Raw genomic sequence first — 23,823 nt, forward strand, 5'->3', positions numbered from 1 at the left:
TGTGAATATTATGTTTATATTTTCTTACTGTTTATTAAACTTTTGTATCTTTGAAGAGATGACTTAAAATAAAGAAATGAAAGAATTTTGGTTCTGCAGTACCCATGTGTACATTTCACTGTTCAATGTGTACTGGCTTTTACAGAAACTGAGGTTATGTACATTTTAGTGTCATTTTCTCACCTGTATAAATATACATTAATTTTATCCATTATTTAGCTGCTTTGTCCTAGGTAACTTAGCTTTTAGTATGTGACTTACATCATTTACCCATTTGTACAGTTGAGCATTTGTACTGTATCAGTTAAGGGTAAGTTCCTCTATTAAGAGTACTACTGAACAAGTGGGATTTGAACCAGGAACCTTCACACTGCAAGTCCAACAGCCTATCCAGGACAGGCACTAGCTGCCTACATATGTCCAGAATAATTGTTTTAACCAGTGTATAGCATAGTTCATATATCTTTTTTTTTTTTTTTGGCGCACGCAAGTTGAGGTACATGACCAGATTGTTGCATGTGCCACTGAGGGTTCGTCTGTGTAGACAATGACAATAAAGGTACGTAGAGTATACTACAAATGTTAAATTTGACTCTGCCATGAGAAGTACAACATTCCCTTTGTTAGTGTAAGAATCTAAGCATTACTTCTGTAAAATCTGCGGTGTGGTTTCATAAACTGCTGAAAACTGTGGTTCTCAGTCTTGGTCTGGAGGAACCACACTGTCTTTGTGCTGGTTTTGTTCCAAACCAACCTCTTATTTGGATTTATTGGGTCGTCACTAAAAGCCCTACACAAGAGGATGTGGAGTAATTTTCAACTTAAATATGCATAATAAATTTAGAGACTAGGAATGGTGACTATTGACTATCATTAGGTTCAATATTTTATTATAAATAAAGGACATCAGCAGAAGAGCATCTGTGTGCACACCTGTTTCAATTAGAAACGCATTGTGACTATTTGTCCAGCCAGTTATTGATAATGGATGGATGTTATGTAGAATCACAGTCAGCACTGTTGCCTTTCCACTCTTGGGCTTTTGGTTCATATTTGGCTCAGTTGGCATGTTCTTCTTGTGGGCTTCTTTCAAGTGCTCTGGTTTCCTCCCACAGTCCAAAGACATACTTTAGGTGAACTGGTGACTAATTTGCCCTTAGTACCTGAGTGTTTTCATATGTGACTAAATGAGTGTTCCACGTTCTGCTGTACAGATGGGCGAATAATTCTACGTAGTTTGGGATGTTGTACTTTGCATTGTAAGTAGGGCAGCTGATTGTGTAGTGGTTACAGATGTTGCCTTCAGTTCTCAAGGACGGAGATTCAAGTCTTACCTACTATTACAATACCCTTAAGCAAGGTACTTTAAAAAATTACTCTGCTGCATCAGTGGGTAAAAAAATTACAGGTAGCTTACCATTGTCACTTTGGAGAAGTGTCAGCTGAATTAATAAATTTAGGTTGCTTCGGACAAAAGCATCCACTCAAAACATTTATTCATTTAGCAGAGGCTTCCCAAAGCATTAAATGATTACAATGCAGTACTTGGTAGACACCTTTATTAAAGGTCACTTGCAGTGCTAGATGCGTAACAGTAAACACTCTAAACAATCATTCACATGTTGATGCAGCAGAGCAATTTAACGCACAGTTCAGTCACCAGTTCACTTGAATTCAAACCGCACTCAAAGCTAGGATCGAATTGCACCATCTGTGAGACGCCAGAAAATCTGTTGTGCCACTAAACAATAATAATGCTGAAGTAGGAGATAAAATATACTCAGATGAAATTACCACATTTAAAATGATCTTCAAGATACACGATGTGTGAATGCTGAACCATGCTTTGTAGAGATGGAGTACAGAAATCGCGTTAGTTTATTCTCTCCGTACTGCGCGGTTCTTTTCGGCACCCGTAGATTCGTGTCACTTGATCGCCAGGATCCGGAAGTGGAGAAGCGAAGGAAGATGGACGGTCAGGCCGATGCGGTGGAGGAGTCCGCTCTAGACACCAGCGGGGACAGCGGTAACGTGTCCCAGAGTACGAGCAGCTTGTCGGTGACGAGCGGGGTCCTTAGCAGCGGGACCGTGTCGCAGAGCCACAGCTTTTTCGTCGGGCCTGAGGAGGAGCGCGTGCTGCAGCTCACAGCCCAGAACTTCGCCTCATACTTGACTGCGAGTGCTGACGATGAGGTGAGAGAGAGAGAGAGAGAGAGAGCGAGCGAGCGAGCGAGCTACACGCACACTTAAGTTACAGCGCACCCTCGAACACACAGTCCTGTTAAAAAAAAAAGTACTTTCTCTTTTCGTAGTTTTCTCAGTTTTGTTTTTAGCTTTTTTGACATCGACATGAGTCTGATGTCGGGTTTCATCATCATGATCATGTCTTAGTGAAATCAGGCTGAGAAAGAAAACTGAAACTAGTTTTGTTTTATTATTAACAAGAGAGAAGAGACTGACTGATAACAGAGACAGAGTAGAATTGCTGATTCAACACATTCACCCATAGTGTGTGAGTGACAGAGAGAGAGAGTGTGTTCCACTGATGTATGGATGAGTGACCCAGTGTAAGTAGTATATCTAGCAGTGTAAGTTTTTGGGTGCTCTGGTTTCCTCCCACACTCCAAAGACATGCTGTTCAGGTTCCCCATAGTGTGTAAGTGACAGAGAGAGAGTGTGTTCCACTGATGTATGGATGAGTGACCCAGTGTAAGTAGTGTATCTAACAGTGTAAGTCACCTTGGTGAATAAGGTGTGTGGGCTGATAACACTGCATAGAGTTCATTGGAAGTCACTTTGGAAAAGAGCGTTTGCTAAATGAGGTAACGTAAACATATGTAGCACTGTCTGAATAGTCCAGACATATCAAAATTTGTTTGAGTTCTCATGCAGATCAGAAGTTAATTACTATAGCAACAGAAGACTTTGGTCATTCGCATGTTTACAAAGGGAACTTAAGCTGTGGACCATAACAATAACAAACGTTTCCTTGTCAATATGTGGAATAATTAGCCTGCATTCCATTACTCAGTTGTGGTTTAACAAGAAAATGAACAGGGGATATATCTGATTTTTGTTAAATGTTTTTAAATTGTTGAATGAAGCCCACTGCAGTAAGATTGAGGGCACATACTTTATCTCAGCACTTTACACACACACAGCCTAGGACTGTTCTCTTATTATCTGACGGACACCTGTTCAGGTTGCATTCCTTGAGTGAGATACTCTGAATTGATCCACTAAGAACACACACACACACACACACACACACACACTGTCTGAAACCGCTTGTCCTGAGCAGGGTCGAGGCGAATCGGAGCCTAACCTGGCAACACAGGGCGCAAGGCTGGAGGGGGAGGGGACGCACCCAGGACAGGACGCCAGTCCACCACAAGGCACCCCAAGCAGGATTCAAACCCCAGACCTGCCAGAGATCAGGATCTGGCCAAATCCACCTCGCCACCGCACCCCCCACACTAAAAATACAATTAACTTAATAATGTGGTACTTGAGACAGAATGGCAGTTCCACTGATTGGCCAAGGCTTTGGGACAACCATCAAACATTATTATTGTTGTTATTATTTTTCTTGCTTTGTCCATTATTTTATGTAACTTTCAGGGGTTTGCCTGTTACACAGCAAAGGTATTCTTATTCTATCAATTCAAGGTAAATACCTTGATCAAAGGGTACTGCAACAGAATGGGGATTTTAATTAATGACTTTCACATTAAAATTGCTTTATTATTTTTAACATTGAGGTATCCTGCTGAATACCCCACAACGTGGTATTCAGCGATCTATTTTAATACTGTCATTTGTTTTGTGATCTCTCAGATTTATGCAGATATACAGGGAATCTACTCTCAGTTAATGTTTAGATCTAAAGTACTGTACTTTCTGTGTTCTAGTAAAATCACAAGTACGTGTATATATATATATATATATATATATTGGTCGTTACTTTCCACAGATGTACAATTTTGAGAAGAGCTTGGAGGAGATGCTAACTAGAGTGGATGAGTTTGTTGGAATGCTCGACATGGTATGTCATACATATATGCATTGTCTGTGCAAATTGTTTATCTTCATTTTGAACCTGTAAATCTTTGATCAGTCCTTTTTGTTTAAATCTTTAAAAATTTTAGAAAAATTCAGTTACAATCAAATGAATCTCAGTCTTGTAATTTTAGCCATTTACGAAGATTGCTGTAGTCTGAAGTTTTGGAGAATCAATCAATCAATCAAGCAATGTAGCTGGAGACATGTACAACATTACTTTGTGTTGTAGTCAGTCAGGAAACTTGTATACATATGACCAACAACATGGCACAAATTAATATTTTTTAAACATGATTTAATGTGATATACAGTGTTTTTTATATCCAGAGCCCAGTGGTCTAAGAATGAACTGAAGGACAAAGACCATAACTGTATAAGGGTAATAATTAATGTATTAACAGAATCACAACATCAAAAACATCTATAAAGGTTGGTTGTTTTTTCAAATGCTGTTTTCTAGATCCGAAATGATACCTCTCAGATTGTCAGTGAGAATCTACCTCAAATTCAAAGAAAATCTGAAGAAATGAGACAGATTTACCGAAAAATCGATAAATTGGAGGTAAGACAATATCTTGTAGAAATGGGTCATAGTCAGGGACAGTAAGTGTGATTGATTTTGCAGGTCAGTTTATGTGAGTTTAAAAAAAGCAAACGAATTAACATAAATAATTCAGTATATTAAAATAAGTATCACATCTTATATTCCAGGGTCAGATGACCTGTTTCTAAAACCGTTTCATCCTTAGCCAATGAAAGTAAGGATACAGAAAAGTACCTGATATAGAAATGTGTAATTAGTCTATCAAAGCATCTGTTTGTCTGAACTCTGTCACCTTTGCCATATATATCAGTCATTGCCATCAGTATTTTGTCACGTGCATCATGCAGGGACAGGTGTAATGAAAATACAGGTGTAATGATTAGCCATGATTAGATATGAATGTCTATAGTTATGACTATTATTATTAGGAATGATATTTTTTTAAAAATTTGGTCACAGTTATAAATGACAAAGATCCTCAATAGATGATAAAGTAGACAGTATGTATTTATTGGCTTTAAAATCTGGTTTTCATTCATTTTTCCACCCTGTCACCCGTTCGTTAAGTGAAGGGTATTATTTCAGATTATTTTATAAACCTAAAGAAAGACTGAAATTCTCAATATGTTGGTGGTGTGATGTTTGCCAAATAAAGTTTTCTTTACTTTACAGGCTTTTGTCAAGATGGTTAGCTCCAATGTCAGTGCCATGGAAGAGCAGGTGACTCAAGTAGAGGGTGAACAGGGGACACTTCCTGGAGCCTTCAAAAAGATCTTGCGTACAATGGCAGTCCCAGGGTTCTTAAATGTAAGGATTTAAACACGTGTCACTCCTTCAGTCCCAGCTAACATTGCTGGCCTAAACATGGTACAAAGGAAAACTCTGGAATATTGAGAATTATTTTGCATCGAGTTCTTTAAGAGAAAATCACTTTGTTTTGCTGAGATCTCTGATTTGACAGATGTTACAGTAACACCCAGCTTTCAAAGTAAATCAGTTGTCTTGAAAAATGCGTTACTATGCTCACAGTGGTAATACTGAGATTATTATATTAAATTTTACAGTCCGAATTGGTCTGACGTGATTTTGATTCTTTGTTTGTTTTTAAATGCACTTGTTCAGAAACCTGCAAGCCCCAGAAGGCCACAGCATCAAGAACCACCCTCAGTGTTTAGAACAGAAGATTATTTCATGTCAGGCATGGAGCAGTGGCAAAGTCGAGAGCAAACCTCTTCTCCTTGAAACAGGGATGAACTACATCCATCTGCTGTGGACCAAGGAAGTCCTCTGGTAGATGGAGCCCTCTCTGTTGCAAAGCTTTAACAAGCAATTCAGTTGTTTTGGCACTTGCGAGTAATACAGTAAACTGATGCGTTTGAACCAATTAGTGTATTAAATACAAGGCTTCATCTTCCCACTTGGGAAAGCTGGCTTTGTACCGACACTATTTTGGGGTTTCGAAACAAGTGTTTACCACAATCCTGTGAAAGGTGCCTAACCATCTCCTGTCCTGTCAAGGTATCTGAAGTAAGAACAGTCAGCTGAAATCAGAGGTGATTTGGTCATACGTTCATCACGTTATCCAAATAGTGGCCAAAAATATACTTGTATAAATGAATAGGCTATACTGGGTATTTGAGTTAAAAAAAAAAATAAAGAAATCTGTGGACTTTGGATTGCATATAGAACTTTAACCAAATTTTAGTAAAACATGATTATTGCCTTATGTAGAGCTTTTGGAAACATTTCATGCAACTATTTGAAAAATGCTGTCTTTTTAACATATAATTTTTGCAGGGCACAGTTAATTTGTATATATAGTATATTTGCAGTATACTTTTGAAACAAGGATGTGCAGTATTAGATTTTTTCCATTGTAATTCTTTTAATTAAGGTATTTTTTTCATTGATTGTTTTCTGATTTCTGGGGCACAATCCGTATTTTCAAATAAAGAAACCATAGTTAAGTCAACTTTTCAGTTGATAGTGTGCTGTGAAAATGGTTCTTTGATTGCCACTGCTTTCAATAATTTCTTGCAGTGAAAGGTACTTGTATAAAGAGACAGAGTCAGGCTTCCAGCAGTCCATGCCAGCCAGCAGTCCTGCGTAAGTCTTATTACAGTCAAGCATCTTGTAGTTTCCACCAGCAACTTATCCGTAACACATAGCAAGTTGCGTGAGTGCATTTATGGTAGCTCTTGAGCTGAATGATCATATTTTTAAAACTAAACCAAGATTTAAAATTAAATGTAACAAAGGTAAAATGTATTTATGTGCAATACATTTGTCTTCAGAATAAGAATAAGTGAGCTAAATACCCAGCTGTACCATGCAGTTTTTAACATTTTTCTAGTATTGTTGAAATTTGCACATAATATTTTAATATATTCAAAGTATTTTTTATTGCTGAGAGTGCAATTCAATTTATTGAAGACAAATACTAGGATTGATGACACAGTGTAATGTAATTGTTATCTGCATATTGAAAAGTTGACTTAATCCCTATATTTCTGTTGCATAATTTCTATTTTAAACAGTTTGTTTTTTTTTTTTACTGTTACATCCTAGTAAAATGTAACAGCTTGTGTGAATATTTTGTCATGATCTTACATCTTTTTCACATTATTTGGATAATTCTGTCTTCCATTTATTAATATATACATAATAAAGATATTTTATTTGGTTTGTTTTAGATTTTAATGAGTGTGCACAACAGTACATCTTTTTGCTCATTTGTTTATGAAATATCAGGTTTTTCCTGGACATAAGGGGATTCATACAAAATTCTAAGCATGCTCTAAAATTTTTCACAAACATGTCCTATACTATAAAAACAGTATTTTACATTAAATATATGTGTGTGCTTTTATGGTTGCACTGTAGAGAAAATGATCTAGGCTTACAGCCTTTTACTTGTCAAATAAGGTGTCAGCAGTGCCAATAAGTGCAGTATTGTTATGGAAAAACATCTTGAAATTACTGCATACAGTGTAACTTATTGAAATATTTCTATGATGTATGCCACTTTGAAGAAAAGCATCTTCTAAATTACTAAATGTAAATAAAGAAGTATACAGATGCATTATCAAAGGAAAGCCCCAATTTGAAGAACTAAATACATGATGTAAGATGGCTCACATGTACTTGCTTTTAATCAAACCTTTCTGGTAAAAAAAAAAAAAAGTTGTCATGGTATTGTCAGCAGTTTCAGGAATCATACAAATCTCTGCAATCTCCCAATTTCTTGGCTTCCCAACTAAACCTGTGTCAAGGTCAGAATGTCTGTGACATTCCAGCTTCCATCATACTGCAGCAATCAAGGAGTGCTTCCATTTACAGAAAACCATTATTTCATAGTAAAAAAATTCTGAATACATTAAGCACTAAGAAAGGGTACAGTTATGTACAGGTGTGTATATATGTATATCAGATGAACACCAAAGTGTAAACAGACTAGTGGGGGTAGACACTGGTAGCTGTAATGTGACACTTAATAGACATTATTTTAGTATTTATACTGTTACTTGTGTGATGTTTTAACTGTTTTTTTTTTGCTCATTAGTTGGATACCAACTGTAGAATTTTAAAATCAGTTCAAGCTTTGTATTGATTATGAAGTGCGCTTCATAAAAGAGGAAAAGGCAATTGTATGTATTTTCTGAGTATTGTGATGTTCAGTCATGTATCACTTCCCAGAAAGGAGGACTTGGAAGAGGTGATGACCTGGTGGGTAAAGTCTTCAACATGGAGGTTTAAGGCTGATTAAGGACTTTTAATTCATAATAAAAAGACCTTGACTTGACTGCAGTGGTGTCTCTCTTTCCTCCATATACTTTCATCAGGCCAGGTGAGCGCGATAGGATGGGTATCACGTGTTCGGAAGTAGTGTGTTCAGTGTACCAATCGTTTTGCAGGAGCCTTCCTACGCGTGAGGGTACTGGTCGATTTGTACTGCTGGAGTAACCAATCACGGTCTTTCCTGGCGGAGAAGGCGGGAGCTTTTATCCTGAAACTTCTGTTTCGCTTTCCAGATTATTTTCCTAGCGGTAAGTATTATTTATTAGTCTAATGAGTTAGTCTGTTGTTGAAAATGTAAAACTTTATCAAACGTGAGCAGTAAGCGTTTTAACTGTTTAAATGGTGCTTGATTGAGCGCTTTGACAAACTTTGTGTTACTTCCCCGTCCTGCAAACACGTCACGTGGTGGTCTCGCCAGTATTTTTGTGATACAATTTCAGAATCTGAAAACAGCTTTTGTTTTAGTTTAGATTCAGATCCTAACGTGTTAAGCGATGGCGGAGAAGCCGGTGTGGGAACAGATCGGGACAGGCTTTGTGCAACATTACTACCAGCAGTTTGACACGAACCGGATGAACCTAGCGGACATTTACGTAAGTACTTCACTAAGTCAGTCAGTCAGTGAGTGGCCACATTAATTCACATTCATTCATATTTTTGTTTGAGTCGAACCTTTATCATATTATATTAGGTATCGATCTTGTGTTATACTTTCTTTTTTTTTTTTTTTTGGTCAGCGGCAAATCTCTCGTCTTAGTTACTCCGGCGTATGTAGAATCTTATACGATCCACCGCATGTCTCGGACACTGACGCCGGGGTGTTTTTTGACTGAATCAATGTCCTACAGACGGACAGCTCCTGCTTGACGTGGGAAGGGGAAGGCTTTCAAGGCAAGAATGCCATCATGGGAAAGCTCAGTGTAAGTGATGATCCTGGATCCGTTGGTATTATTATTATTCCAGTTATCGCACCCCAACTTTAAATATTTTATTTTCAGTTACAGATGGAAAGTTGTAAGTTGTCAGTTTATCGTTTGCTGCAGTATCTAGATCGTGGAAGTGAGCTATTTGCCGGGAACTGATTCGTGGAAGGAGAACTTTTCCGTCAGCCAATGATAGATTGTCCAATGACGTCACAGTGCGTCGAATGACGTCATAGCAAAAAAAGTATGCAGGGTCTCCCACATCCGGACAGTATAGCGTGGAATGCATGCTGTGTGGGGTCATGTTTGGAGTTCCTTCTTAAAATGCTTACTGGACTTTTTCTGTAATTGCCGTGGGATTCGGCGCTGGAAATGTCTCAGGCAAATCAAAGCATGGAATTAGTCGCACTTGCTACGTTTTATTTCAGTAACTTCTCCCTTTCATTTATCTTGTCAAGCTTAATGGAGTATTTTGTTAATCACTAATCCTGATTTCATTAAGATATTAATTTATACTTAATGTTTTATTGCCATGGATGGTAACACTGCTGATGAATCTGAAACATGAGTTTTTTTTCCTTAATATCTTCACCAAAGCCTCGCTGTTTGATTTGTATAATTATCGTTCGGAATTTAGTGGCTTTATATTTGCTCATTTAAGAAGCAAAACTATGCTGTGGTTTACATTAGTCTCTGACAATACCATTTATTTTTTTTTTTAAAAAATCATACTGATTTTATTGCATTGACTAAATGTAGGCAGGTGTGAGGGTGGGGCTTAGAGTGGAGGAAATGGCAAGCATGAGGAAGAACACTTATTGTCTCTATTGTCAGAGTCTACCCTTTAAGACCATTCAGCACAGCATCACGGCACAGGACCACCAGCCGACTCCCGACAGCTGTGTCCTCAGCATGGTTGTTGGACAGCTTAAGGTAATAGAATCTAATTATGCCTGAAACATACAGCTGTCTCTGAGTCAATAAAATTTAAAAAAAAAAAAAAAAACCTTGTAACTCCTTTACAAGTGTGTATGACTTTGTGTCTGTGGGATTTATGTTGGTGACCTTGTGGTGAAATATTTAATTATTGCTGTTAAGCCCATATCTTTGCTGCTGAAAATGGACTTTCTCCTGCCCTCACCTGAAGCTTTGCTTAATCATTTTTGCTTCTGTGGTTTCTTCAGGCAGATGAAGACCAAGTGATGGGGTTCCACCAGATGTTTCTACTGAAGAACATTGACAACAAATGGATATGCAGCAATGATGTGTTTAGATTGGCACTTCATAACTTTGGACAGTAATACCACTTAATTTCAGCAGGGTTTCTTGCTCAGGCATGCATTTTATAATTTCCACTTTGTAAATCATATAAGATTTAGATTGGTGTGCAATGTATTTTCCCTCAATAAACCTTTGTCATATTTCTTGCAGGGGGTGGGTGTTTATTACAATTCATATTCAAATATTTAAACTGGGAGGATGGACACCACTGTAGGAAGTCCAAAAATTGCTTGGAGTTTCACATAGTCAGATTTTTTTTGTTTTCTCTGAAGTTTGGTTAACATTGTGTTCCAGCTTGCGCATTCATTCATAAATTGACTCATTTACATTAAATGTATGTAATGGCTCAGAGTATCTCATACTTCCAGCATTGCACATGCGGACAGGCAACTGTTGCTATTTTAGTACGTTCAATGAGTTTGATTCAGTGCATAATTTTTGATGCTTCTCACTTGGATGCATTATCAAGATTTTAATATCATTCCAATAGTTGACCATTTTTGGAGGTGGAGTGTTTGATTTTCTGCAATTCTAACAAAAAGTTCATTTGAATTAAGATTGTACTTTATGACTATCTAGCTAGACACCCCAAACAGCACAATGTACTCAAGTGAAGTGAGACTGGTGACTCTGGTGTGACCCTGGTTCCTCAATCCCATTAACAACATTGGGAATGAAAACAAACATTTTAACCTCATCTGATCACATTCACTTTGGAGAGAAGATGTAAGATGATTCCATCCCATGACTTTTGACTTTATTTGCACAGTGATGTAGCAAATGTTTTAGATACAAATGGATATTTTCATGTGCGACAAAGATAAACATATATATTATAAAATGTAAATCTGTGTAAGTGTTATTAGAGTAATTGTATTGTAACGCGCAGATCGTTCCCTGAGTTGTAATTAAGTTCTCATTCATACATAGCAAATTATGATTGAGTACGGTTGTAAGGGAGCTGGCCTTTATGTTGTACGATGTTCACGTATTTTTAACTTATCCGAATCGCCAACTTTTCAATTGAAAGGTGGTGAGCGCTACAAACGCCCGCAAATGCTGTCGATTTTCTCCAACTTCCGAAAATTAGTGATGATGCGCAGGCGCAAAAGCGGCTCATGCTCAATTTTCATTGGCCTATAATAGCCAAATCATTTCGTTTTGATTCGCTGCGCTGGGCCTGAGCACGTGGCTCACGTGTACGCGACTGGTGACGCAGTGACTGCGGACACTTAAAAAAGTCGAGTTAGGTGGTGAATTTTTTTGTCTTCTGAAAATAAACTCGCTTGAGATGATGGCCTTTAACTTGTGTTGCTATTATAAAAGCGACATTAGCTGAATTTATTGATTTTTACAGTAATCATCATAGTCAATGTTGTTATTAATATGATTGTGGATTTAATCGAATTCCGTGCCCCACCCAGTGCCAGTGCTAAAGTAAGGCTATTATTCCTACAATTTTGCCCGAGTTAAAATTGGCAACCTTTTCTCCTGCACCCAAAAGATGACCGGTTGTAACAACACTGCAAAGTACTCAGAGCGTTATTTCCCTAATGAAAAAATGACCCGGAAAAATAAATTATAAGCAATGATAAGACCGCAAAACATTGTTACAAATGCGGTTTCTAACATTAGCTAGACGTGGTGGTGATGGTGTGAATATATGTGTGTGTGTGTGTGTCCTTCCACTTCTCTCCTCATCATATTCAGACCTTGTAGTTTTGCATATGTATCTAAAACTGTATGAGTATATAGTATTATTAGAATTAATCATTATTAAAGGGAACTTCATGTTAATTTTTTTTAATTATTATTATTTTATTTTTAAGGGGGATGCGGTGGCGCAGTGGGTTGGACCGGCTCCTGCTCTCATGTGGGTCTGGGGTTCGAGTCCTGCTTGGGGTGCCTTGCGGTGGACTGGCGTCCCGTCCTGGGTGTGTCCCCTCCCCCTCCGGCCTTACTCCCTGTGTTGCCGGGTTAGGCTCCGGCTCCCCGCGACCCCGTATGGGACAAGCGGTTCAGAAAGTGTGTGTGTGTGTGTGTATTTTGTTTTTTATAGAGCGCTCTTCTCACGCAGTGACACAGAGTGCTTTAACACAGACATACAGCAAGAAAAATTGATGCAAACAAAGAAGACGGTCAACTAATGGCTACCATAATGAAGAACTTATTATAGAGCTATAAGTATACCTACTGGCCACTGGGAAAAGGAACAAAAACTCCCAACTGAAGGTTGAGGGAGAAAAAACCTCTGGGGGTCCACGGGCCAGTGGTTGCCCACCCCTCCTGGGCATTCTAGAAAATAACAATTTGTAATCCGGTGTTTAACAAGTAATTATAATGTTGGTGAATGGCATCTTGGATCCCCAGCTCGGCATGGAACGTCTTGATCGTCATGGCAGATGGACATCATCCTCTGTCAGCAAGGGATTTGTCTGTCACCACTGGCCGACCTCCTCAGGTCTTATGTAGCAAGGTAGTGCTCAACAAGAAGATTTGACAGAGTTAGTAATTTGTTACTTAAGTAAATTTAAAATGCATTTTTGTAAAGGTGATAAAATAAATAACCAAGGCAGGTTGAATTACATTACGAGGTGGAATGCCTGAGTGAACATATAAGTCTTTTATAAGACTGTTATTTTTACTCTTAATAACAGTCTTAAACTGCAGAAGACCTTTAATATTAGTATATTTTACCATTTGAAATATAATCATCATATTGCTTGGCTAATACTTTTTTCCAAAGCCACTAATAACGTCTGATCCATTTCTATAGAATATTCTTATTTAGGCAAGTCAAGAGTAGGTATCTTGCTGAAGGAAGCTATAGCAGAAACAAAAAGTGGGGTTTTAATCCAGCAACCTGCAGGTTAGAAGTCTAAGGCTTTAACCACTGTGCTGCAAGGGCCTCTAGGAATGACTGTTTTTGTAGATTTATGGATCTGAAAATTTTCCATGAACAGTTAATGAACCTCAAGGACCTTGTAATTCAGGTGTAAATGAAGTACTCTGAAACCTGAATGAATTTCAGCTCAAAAACTATGAAAGTCCTCACTTGGACTTCACTCTGTCATAGTATATAATCTGAAGTTCCAGGGTAAATCATATGATATAAGGCAAAAGATTCTATCCACACAGAAAAACCATTAAATCAGTCTAATAAAAAAGTTGTTTCTGTCCTTATTTAAATAATTCTGTTCCTCTGTGTAGTGATTACAGGCATTTGTCATGTTCCTAGTGTGCATAAATAAACACATTGTGTTAATGTCGTACATCAACACCTGGAAAAATAATTATTGTTAGTTTTATTTAAATTTAAATTTACAGCTGAATGTAATTTTTCAATTTTATTCATGGGGACATGAATAAACAGGCTTGGAGAAGAGGACAAGTACTGAGGTTTCTCTGAAGGACTTTGTTGAGTCATGCAAAAGGAACCAACTGCAACTCAACACTGGAAAGTCGAAAGAGATGGTGGAGAACTTCAGGAGATCCAGGAGTGCACTGTGTTCAGTGGCCATTGATGGAGAGGAAGTGGAGGTGATGGCAATGTACAAGTACCAGGCTGTAGGGTTCTAGCAAAACTGAGGTTCTGTACAGCAAATGCCAGTCTTCTTTCTGAGGAAGCTCAGATCTTTTGGAGCTAGAAAGTTACTGTTGCTTATCTTCTACCCATCTGCCAGAGCAGAAGCAGTCTTCTATATAGCTGTGAGCTAGGGCAATGAAATTTCTATAGGTGATGCCTTTAGAACACACACACACACATTTTTGGAACCGCTTGTCCCATACAGGGTTGCAGGGAACCGGAGCCTACCCGGTAACACAGGGCGTAAGGCCGGAGGGGGAGGGGACACACCCAGGACGGGACGTCAGTCCGCCGCAAGGCACCCCAAGCGGGACTCGAACCGCAGACCCACCAGAGAGCAGGACCAGGTCCAACCCACTGCGCCACTCCGCCCCCCGCCTTTAGAACAGTCGGAATAAATTAATCAGAAAGGCTGGCCTAACAGCTAGACTTGACTCTCTGAAAAAGGTAGTATGGAGATGGATTCTATACCAACCAGTTACTGTCATAGACAATGACTCTAACCCTCTGCTTGCCAACCAGGCAAAGTATTTTTATTGACTGAAGTATTTTACGATTTTTTAAAATAAAATTATACAAACTATCTTGCAATAAAAAGACACTGCGATAGATTGCATCAGTCACCCAAGGAAGGGTGGCTAGACCATTTTGAAATCGTTTTGTAGGTTTGGAATAATTGCTCCATATTTTATTGGACAACATACCAATCATTGACCTGAAGCCATTTACCACATCATAATTTATACTACGGAATAGCATAGTATTTATTTATGTGATTTTGAACTTTGAAGTCGCACGTAGTGGAGAATATTGCCCTGTGATGGACTGGCGTCCCATCGCGTACACTTTTTAGGCTAGGACTCTATACTTCTGGGCTAGGCTCTGGGCTGCTGCGACTACTTTGGACAAGTGGGTATTGGCAGAGAGTGAATGAGATTTAGTGCGAAATAGAAACACTATTTACTATACACTGCAGTACGGCCAAGAAGACCAAATAGGATGAAACGTAAACGAGAACTGATATCTGTCCCAATAAAGTGTATCCGATAAAAAGTTTATCCACTAACTTTTGATAATATATTATGCTAAATTATAATGACATGAGTGACAGTTGAAAAGAGGGACTTTAATTAGCTAAAACATTGTTCTCAAAATTTTCCAACTAAAAATAAAGATGTCCGACTAGTAGCTATTTCAGTACCTCTTTCCCTCCATACAAATTGCTCCCGATAATGTAACCTCTGAGAGTCATGTATCATTGGCTGATGAAGGATAGCAAGATGTGATGTCACAGTAAAATCCTGAAAGGCCCTCCCACTTGGCCCAATTTCCAAAAAAACTTCGAGGCCTTGAAATAGACCACGTGACCCTCATTCTCTCACTGTCTTTTTAGACACGCCCACCCAGTAATTTTCAGCCAACCTAGAGAGACTTGTCCAAGAAAAGGTAATTAGTAAGTCTATCATATGGTTGACTGGGGTTCTACTGGACAGTAAGAGGGGTTGCGTTAATACATAGTAAGCTACATATAAACGACATTCCCAAGTTTATGAAATAATAGGGTCGTTCTTATTTTATTGGTCATATTTCCAATATGCAAATTAGACACTAAACGTCATTTCCTGGTTATCTCAAGCGCCATTTTTCCTTTCAAGAGAAGGGTGATGCAGCACAATAAAAAAAATAGGTGCACGTAAAGATAAAAAATTTTCCGGTATCTACCGCTGCCGGCGAGTGCGTGCTGCTGCGGAGGACCGCGAGCGGGTTCACCATCGAGTCCAAAGTGCGGCCGCTTGCACCCGTGCTGCGCTGACATCGGCGGGAAAGGCAGGAGGAGGAGGCGCGCGCGCATTGGCGAAGGCGGGCGGGCGGACGGACGGACAGACAGACGGGCGGGCGGCGAGCGCGAGCGAGTAAGCGCTCCCTCCACATCCGAGTCGCACAAGGTAATACGGGCTCACTAGCTAGCTGGCTAACGGGAGCGCGCCGGAGCAGCTAGTCCTCAGATGACGTGCGGGCCATCATGGTGAAAGTAGCCAACGAGACGGCGTGCTTGTAAAAAATGTTTCAACTGCTACAGATGAGATTGAAGCACCGAGGTGCGAGGCGGTGTGCTAGTAGCAGCGCGAGCTCGCTGCCCGGCGGTCGGCTGTGTGTGTATTGTGTGTGCGCGCGCGCGCGCTGAACCAGTGGTGAAGCCCGCTAATTATTGTTCGTCAGTGACGAAGGGCCTGACACTTAGTTCGCAGGTACAGTTACGCTCTTCTCCAGTGAGTGGCTGAATTCGGGCGCTGACACTGACTGAAGTACGTGTGCCGGGTTACTTTCATACAGGTGGTACATGATGATGTGCAAGTTTTTCCACAGGACTTGTGGTGGTGGAACTCCAGTGCGCATCTTCTCACGTTGCCCGCACCTTCAAGCGTCATTCTCACAGTCACAGCATCTTTCCGCTTGGCTGTTGTTGTTGTTAGTTTTGACCTTTATCATGTCCATTACTCGAATTATAATAAGATGCCTTGAGTACAGTCAGTGTAGTCTGTGCACCCATTAGAGGATGAGCCCCAGGGAGAAGCGCAGTGGCAGTGAGTCTGCAGATGTTGAGCCCCAGGAAGCAGCCCAGTGTCTCCTACAACATGACCTTCTCAGCAAGTCAGCCTGGGTCATCCTTACATCCTAACAGCTTTGTGTCCAAAAGCCCAGGGTCTGAGCACATCAGTGGACTCAGTTGAGGATGATGTGTACAGGTAAGCTTCAGTGACGTATGTTATTGCACATTGACAGAGGTGGAGCAGAGGTGCTTAGGGCTCTTGATGAGCAGACGGGAGGTCAGAGGTTTGAATCCTCACTCTTGATCGAGGTACTTAGCCCAACGTGCTCCAGAAAAAATGCCCAGCTGTATAACTGGCTAAGTCATTGTAATTACTTTAATATACAAACCTAACATTTTAAGTGAGCTTTAGGAAAGGCTTTACATCAATATAATGTTTATCTTAGGAAGTACCCAGACAAAATAGAAGAGAGTGTTTCACGAACAGTTAAAATGTCATCTTTTCCCAGTGACGTCTTAGATTTTTCCTTGAGGTTATTTTATTCCAGGCACATTTACTTAATAATATGGGATGTGTCAGGTTCAGTTATTCTCCATTTAATTAATTTAAGTTTAGTTTCCTGTGCATGTTAGCCATATGAAGTAGTCTTATGGAGTTTAATCCTACTGATTCTGGTTCCGTTGATGTTAATTTATTGTACATTTTTGTTTTGGTCGTCTTATTTATTAGTTTAGATTTTTCATATTAGGAGGCTTGGCTACATTCTCCTAGTTAACATTAATTTATGCTTCAAGACCAATTAACAATCTTTAAGTGTTTTGGTTAGAATGATGTGGTAGATGTAAATTATTGTTTGTCATCTTATTCGTTTACACAATCTTTAGTGGCACATTGAAGTAGTTTTGTGTATTACTGCTACTCAGTAGGAACTACCCTGTCTTACGGCTGAATTTGTAAGGAATGACACTGAAGATGCCAGTGGACAGAGTGTGACTATTTAGTGGTCAAGTGCATAGAATAAACTTTCTGCTAATGCAGAGGAAGTGTAAATGAGCAGTTTTTTGTTGAGCTAACAGAAACTTGTTGAATACATATTGTGCGAAAGGGATTGTTGTGGTACTTTTCTATCTGTGATCTAATGTGCAGCAACAAAATAAAAGACAAGGTGTAGGAGTAGGCCCCAGCAGCCTGTTTCCATCTAGCAGACCATGAAGCAGTGTGTGATTGGCCAGCAGTTGCACCAATCAGATGATGCCATCTGTTTGTATTGCTGTCTCATTGGTTTGTGGCTTCTTTGGAGGTTTAATAATTTCTATTGCATTATCAAGTTTAGTCTACACCTTGAACTATTATTTCTACTTCAACTACTTCACTTACCTTTTGTGTTTTCAAAAAATTTAAAGAATATGATAGAAGCAAAACATTTTGGTTTAAATCTCAACTCTTTGAGAACTCCTAGCTGCATGCCACATTTTCAAAACTTACACTCACTAATTTTTGTACTCTTAAATTACTGTTTACATCTTTCCAATTTAGTTTTCCATAGGAATGTATTCCACCAATGAGCCCACATTGTTTAAAAGGCAGAACTTTTACACAGTTGTGTATGTTGATGTGGCCTGGTTATTCTTGTGTTTACAGATCTACAGGAGTAGAATACGGCTTTAGTCACATAGCAATTGAAGAGTATTTGGAAGTTTACTTTATTCATCTCACTCATCCCCTATCCATACCCATTTATCCCAAGGCACAGTCACAGTGGTCTTGAGCCTGTTTGGAAGCATAGGGCACTAGACTTGGGATGGTACACCTTGGATTGTGCACCAGTTTGTCTCAGACTAGTCATGCACAGACAGTTATGAACACAAGGGTGCCACGATGCTACAGCGGATTGCTCAGATTTATAACATTTGGGCTGTGCGATTGACCAGTTTTGATCCCTGTCCGGTCTGTGTGGAATTTGCATGTTCTGTCTGTTTTCATGAGTTTGCTCCAGGTTTTTCAGTTGCCAGTTCAGCAGTCTAAAGACATGTTCTAGGAAAATTGGAGACACTAAATTGACTTTAGTATAACACTGGTAATTATATGAAATGTAAATTTTTCTCTACTGTATATTAATGAATTTCTGTACTTTGAAAATGTGGTTTAAAAGTTTTGATTTGAGTTTGTTGGTTCTGTTAAGGTTTTATGAATGGTTTTCCTCTGTATGTGATTTCTCATAACTTTATGTTAAATTTGGCAGTTATGTAAATTGACTTTGGATGGAATGAGACTGACTCACTTCACACTACCTTGGTGATCTCTGTGTTTTTTTTGCCGTAGGCACGTTCTTTGAATTTTTTTTAAGTTGCTTTGTAGTTGTAAAGGTCCTGTAATTTCAGGTATGTTTAATTTATTCTGAGACCAGATATTGAAATTTTTTTTTTTTGAACTGTTAACAGATATTGTCCTGGTTACAAAAAGACTCACTATTGATAAAATACCCCCTTAGCATCACAAGTTCATACATGATCAAAGTGGTAGCTGCAGATTGCCTAAGTTGCCTGCTTAGCTAAATTGTTGACATCAGACCTATTAAAAAAAAAAAAAAGATAACGCCTATTAATTCTTGTTGCAGGGAACAGATCATGTATCAGGTTCCTGTTGGAAACTTGGATAAAATCAGAAAATCAAGGAAAAAAGTCAAAAATATTTTGTGTGATATTGGACTTGAAAATTGCAAAGGGCTGCTAGAGGTAAGTTTTTCTCCTTCTCCCCCCACTCTTCTTGTGTAATTTTTATTACAAACGAATTTTTCAGCAACAAAACTGAGTTATGTCAAAATTGTGGTACTCCTAAGTGCAGAAAATCTAAGACATGCTGTCTCTAGTTTGGAACGGGTTTTGGCTTAAAAGTAAAGTCTACCACAATTCTTCAATATTCAGTTGTTCAGTGCCTCAGTTTTAATTGGTAATATTCATTTATTATGTAGCAGTTATTTTCAGGTGTTCATTACAAAAAAATCTTATTCTCCAGTCCAAGTTAAAAGCGAGCTCAACCCTCAGATAGAAACATCCCCCACAAATTCCAAGTTTATACATAGGAATTAATCGACTGTTTAATCTTCAGAGAGGTATTTAAAGCAGTATTTAACCCTTACATCTTAAATGGGTATGATGTATGAAGCACTTGATAGCTTCAGTCAGAATGGGGAGCAGCTCTGCAACTTAACTGTCGTTGATGTGCTGCAGTGACATTTTTTTTCTTTTATTTAATAAAAAAGGCCAATCATACCAGTTCTTGTAGAATCAGTGCTACATCACAATATAGTTTGCAGTAGGTTGTCTGCAACTGAGGTTTTATTAAAGGAACAGAACAAGGTGTGGCTGTTCCATGCAAATTTGTAGGGACTTTATTGTTCAAGAAGGAGACTCGGCAGAACATGCTATTAAAACCCTTCCAAATATAAAGGTTGAATGTTTTTATAATTGCAAAAATATTTCCAATTTTTAAGATTACTGCTTTCTGTTGCCTTTTCAAAACTGACTTTTGAGGAAAGTAGTGAAATTTCATGGTCTTAATGACATTTTAAGTTACAATAAAGAACTTATGAATAATATTTTCCCCCCTTATGACAGGAGCTTAAAAGTTTTGACACTGGTGATAAATCTTTCCATAACACAGACTGGACTGATTTCACAGAGGGCCACAATGGCAAACGACGAAAAAAGGTATGTGCTTCACAAAACATGTCAGTAGTATGAAGTGGTAATCAACCAACTGTTCTTGTTTATTACTAATTCAAAATTTTATAGATTTTGCAGAAATGTACAGATATTAGGATGCATATTAAAAATTGCATAAAATTATCTGTTGTACTTTGCATAGTTGTGATTTTTGTATGTTATTGGTCTTTGCTGTTAAGTCATGAGCATCATTTTTCTTCCCCACCTCTCTGCAGTGGCGGTACCGCACACAGATGTTGTGCTGTAGCCTGTGCAAGTTCTCGGCACGGACTTGGCACTCATACAGGAACCACATTCAGCGATTCCATGAAGAGGAGCAGGACCTGGGCTCACTGTCCGCTTGCTCTTTCTGCCCATTTATTAGCCACCCAAAAATTCTTGGCAAGCACTTCAGGATCTTCCACAGTGGCCCAGCGAAGACTACAGTATTCACAGGCCCATCAGCCACTGCACCACTGCCCTCAGCTACTAGCACTGCAGAGAGCTACTCCTGTCGAAAATGCGCTTACCAGGACTCAATGATGTATTGTATGAAGAAACATATCTTGGTGAATCACTATTTCAATCTGCTGAACCGTTATTTTGGACAGAGGACAGAGAGTGAACAGTGGGCTAATGGTCCAAACTCTTCTAGGTTTTACTGCAAAGTCTGTTGCCTTTCTGCTGAGAACTCGGAGCATCTCCTCTACCACCTCCTATCATCTGAGAAGCACAAAGAGTTAGAAGTGCATATCAAGGCCCTCATATACAAACACAAGGGGGCAAAGAAGTACCTCCCAAATTTAGCACCCAAGGCCTCGCAACAGCCCATTTACAGCACTCCTGTGGTTCCAGGTTCCAGAGATCATCAGCCAGCAAAGACTCATGTGGGCCCATTGCCTGGAGGCACGCTCACTGGGACAATACTGCATGGAGCCCCACACAACACAACCACTCTGGTGTGTGCCCCTGGCACAAATCCCACTTTCCTCCCTGCCCAGGCTTCAGCTCTGGTGCAATTGGCCAGCGCGGAAGCCAAAGGCCTACTTCGGCCTGCTTCAGTGGTGGCTGCACAGCAGAACACCCAGCCGTCAAGGGCTTTTGCAGCTGCACTGCCTACCACAGTGGGCCTGGCACCTCCCTTGGCTCCAAGTTCAGTGGGTACAGCCCTTCCAAACATTTCGCCCAGTGCCCCTACACCGCTGCCAATCACTGTGGGTGTGCCTGCACAGCCACCGTCGAGACAGGTTCTCCTGCCACCAGGAGTTCAAGTCAATGTCCAGGGCAATTTGGGACTGCGAGCGGCAGGCCCACAACCCCTCCTCGTTACCCAGAGACTCCCCTTGAGCCCGCCTGCTCCCCGAGGTACCATGCTTGCATCACAATCACTTCTCAGTCACCTAATCCCTACAGGCAACAAAGTCAATGGCTTACCCACCTATACTTTGGCCCCTCTCCATGTCACAATGCCAGTCCAGTCAAGCAATGTTCAAACAATTACTAAGGGACCTACGCAGATGGTTGCTGGCAGCCCTGCAGGCCTGCCCCCGCAAAGTAAACCGACTGTTGCCGATTCCACTCTGAACTCTACTGCTGGTTCCAAAGAAGCCAAAAAGTGGATGACATGCCCTGTATGTAACGAGCTCTTTCCTTCCAATGTCTACCAGGTGCACACAGAGGTGGCGCACAAGGTGTCAACCAAAAGCAGTTTGCAAGGATTAGCTGCCCGAGCACCCTTCTTGAAAAAGATGCCAGATAAAACTGTTAAATGTTTGATGTGCAAAATTTTGTTGTCAGAAAAAGGACTATTTGAGCATCTGTTACATGGTTTGAACTGTCTGTACTGTCCGGGAATGTTCTACTCCATAAAGCAACTTATAGAACATACCAATGCAGAGCACAGTCCTTCACAGAAGGCCAACTGTGACTTCATGAGGCGAGAATATCGACTGTATACTGATGACCACGGCAACCTTTTGTTTCCTTATTTTGACATAAATACAACGGCTCCTAAAGAGCTACTAGGAGACAAAGAGCTAAATTTGGCCCTTGTCACAGGGTCCCTGGACCTGATCTTTTTGAAAATGTTTCCAGCATCTATCCAGCCAGTGTGCAGGACACCTGTTAAGACTACATGCACAGACTGTCCCTTTTGCCCCGAAAAACTCCAGAGCACAGAGAACTATCATCTTCATCTGAAGGTGAAGCACTACATTATGCCCACAATCCACGCAATTTTAAAAACTCCTGCTTTCAAGTGTATATACTGCAGCGGTGTGTACAGTGGGAAGACCACACCTAAGGCCATCTCCATGCATGTGCAGCGCTGCAGGTGTGCGCCCAAGACCGCCAAAGATGTGGAGAGACTGATAAATCCCGATCTCAGGAATCGGACAGCTGTGACTGGAAACAAGGGTGACCAAGGCGCTGCCTTGTATCCCAAAGAATCTGCCTCCAAGTCTTCTGCCACAGATGCAGAATTGCAGAGTAAGCTGAGGTTGGAGGTGGCCGTGAGGGAGGCGGTGGAGGCAAACAAGCGAGAGAGGGAGGCCAGAGCAGCCAAGCGGCGACGAGTGGAATCGCCAAAGAACGCTGCGCAGCCTGTGGTCCAGAATGAGGAACAGCAGGAGGACTCTGAAGTGGCACTTATCCTGGATCCCACAGGAATGGAGATGCGCTCTTTTGAAGAGCGGAAGGAGTTCCTTACCAAGTTTTTCAATCGACAGCCTTATGTGACCAAGAAAGAAGCCGAAATTCTGGCTGCCCGCTTGTGGCTTAATAAGAGCGACGTAAACCACCAGTTTGGTATGAAGCGTACAAAATGCATGAAGGCAATCCAGAAAAAGAGGACTGTGGTGCTGCTAGGGTTTAACATGGCCGAGCTGAAGAAAGTGAAGCATAACCTTTTAATTCCAGAAATACATCCTGAAGAAATGACTGCTTAAATAGCTGCTTGATATAAATATTTAAAGAGATTTGTGGACTGTGTACAGTATATAGAAATCCCCCCCCAACCACTTCTTTATGTACAGCAAGCCCATTTACCCAAAGTATATAAATATTCATCACAAAAAATTACTAGGACCATTCTTGGCTTGTGAGGGATTGCAGTTTTAGGCTGATTTTTCTAAAGATGACAATGTTTCCTAACAGATGTGAAGTACATTATCTTAACTTCTCAGTACTGTGGGGAAAAATTTGAACTGTGGTTTATGTAATTTCTGTGTATACGTTTTATAGATGGAAGTCTCATCTGTTCATTCTGATTCAAAGCTATTTCAGCAATAATTAGGCAGTAGTTGCTTATTAGAGTAATACTTTAGTGTGTTCATGAAAAAGCAAGTTGTTTTTTTTTTACTTTTAATTTTATCGG

General features: G+C 40.0%; 3 protein-coding genes across 7 annotated transcripts; all 3 read left to right on the forward strand.

Annotated features, from left to right (window-relative positions):
• The first annotated feature begins 1,949 nt into the window (after positions 1-1,949).
• bloc1s4 (biogenesis of lysosomal organelles complex-1, subunit 4, cappuccino) lies at positions 1,950-6,578 on the forward strand. Its single transcript, XM_018727140.1, has 5 exons — positions 1,950-2,193; positions 3,974-4,045; positions 4,523-4,624; positions 5,279-5,413; positions 5,729-6,578. The coding sequence occupies exons 1-5, from the start codon at positions 1,969-1,971 to the stop codon at positions 5,846-5,848; spliced, it is 654 nt and encodes a 217-aa protein (XP_018582656.1). The 5' UTR covers positions 1,950-1,968; the 3' UTR covers positions 5,849-6,578.
• A 1,992-nt stretch (positions 6,579-8,570) lies between these two features.
• On the forward strand, positions 8,571-10,732 carry nutf2l (nuclear transport factor 2, like). 3 transcript variants are annotated; one of them, XM_018727151.1, is made up of 5 exons: positions 8,571-8,652; positions 8,870-8,997; positions 9,253-9,324; positions 10,162-10,260; positions 10,512-10,732. In XM_018727151.1, exons 2-5 carry the CDS (start codon positions 8,899-8,901, stop codon positions 10,626-10,628), a joined length of 387 nt encoding a protein of 128 aa, XP_018582667.1. In that variant the 5' UTR covers positions 8,571-8,652; positions 8,870-8,898; the 3' UTR covers positions 10,629-10,732. The 3 variants fall into 3 exon arrangements, with proteins under 3 accessions (XP_018582667.1, XP_018582669.1, XP_018582668.1); XM_018727152.1 differs by having other exon boundaries at positions 8,587-8,652; positions 8,875-8,997; XM_018727153.1 differs by lacking the exon at positions 9,253-9,324.
• A 5,048-nt stretch (positions 10,733-15,780) lies between these two features.
• Positions 15,781-23,823, forward strand: adnp2b (ADNP homeobox 2b). 3 transcript variants are annotated; one of them, XM_018727077.2, is made up of 5 exons: positions 15,781-16,140; positions 16,733-16,941; positions 19,364-19,481; positions 20,364-20,456; positions 20,687-23,823. In XM_018727077.2, exons 3-5 carry the CDS (start codon positions 19,374-19,376, stop codon positions 23,393-23,395), a joined length of 2,910 nt encoding a protein of 969 aa, XP_018582593.1. In that variant the 5' UTR covers positions 15,781-16,140; positions 16,733-16,941; positions 19,364-19,373; the 3' UTR covers positions 23,396-23,823. The 3 variants fall into 3 exon arrangements, with proteins under 3 accessions (XP_018582593.1, XP_029103861.1, XP_018582594.1); XM_029248028.1 differs by having other exon boundaries at positions 16,749-16,941; XM_018727078.2 differs by lacking the exon at positions 16,733-16,941.

Source organism: Scleropages formosus, chromosome 23, assembly GCF_900964775.1.
Source record: "Scleropages formosus chromosome 23, fSclFor1.1, whole genome shotgun sequence".
Classification (NCBI taxonomy): domain Eukaryota; kingdom Metazoa; phylum Chordata; class Actinopteri; order Osteoglossiformes; family Osteoglossidae; genus Scleropages; species Scleropages formosus.

Coding starts and splice junctions, on each gene's coding strand:
- nutf2l (XM_018727151.1), top strand. CDS start 8,899: ATGGCGGAGAAGCCGGTGTGGGAACAGATCGGGACAGGCTTTGTGCAA. Junction 9,325..10,161: donor CCATCATGGGAAAGCTCAGT/GTAAGTGATGAT, acceptor CTCTATTGTCAG/AGTCTACCCTTTAAGACCAT. Junction 10,261..10,511: donor TGGTTGTTGGACAGCTTAAG/GTAATAGAATCT, acceptor TGGTTTCTTCAG/GCAGATGAAGACCAAGTGAT.
- adnp2b (XM_018727077.2), top strand. CDS start 19,374: ATGTATCAGGTTCCTGTTGGAAACTTGGATAAAATCAGAAAATCAAGG. Junction 19,482..20,363: donor ATTGCAAAGGGCTGCTAGAG/GTAAGTTTTTCT, acceptor CCCTTATGACAG/GAGCTTAAAAGTTTTGACAC. Junction 20,457..20,686: donor ATGGCAAACGACGAAAAAAG/GTATGTGCTTCA, acceptor ACCTCTCTGCAG/TGGCGGTACCGCACACAGAT.
- bloc1s4 (XM_018727140.1), top strand. CDS start 1,969: ATGGACGGTCAGGCCGATGCGGTGGAGGAGTCCGCTCTAGACACCAGC. Junction 2,194..3,973: donor CTGCGAGTGCTGACGATGAG/GTGAGAGAGAGA, acceptor TACTTTCCACAG/ATGTACAATTTTGAGAAGAG. Junction 4,625..5,278: donor GAAAAATCGATAAATTGGAG/GTAAGACAATAT, acceptor TTTACTTTACAG/GCTTTTGTCAAGATGGTTAG.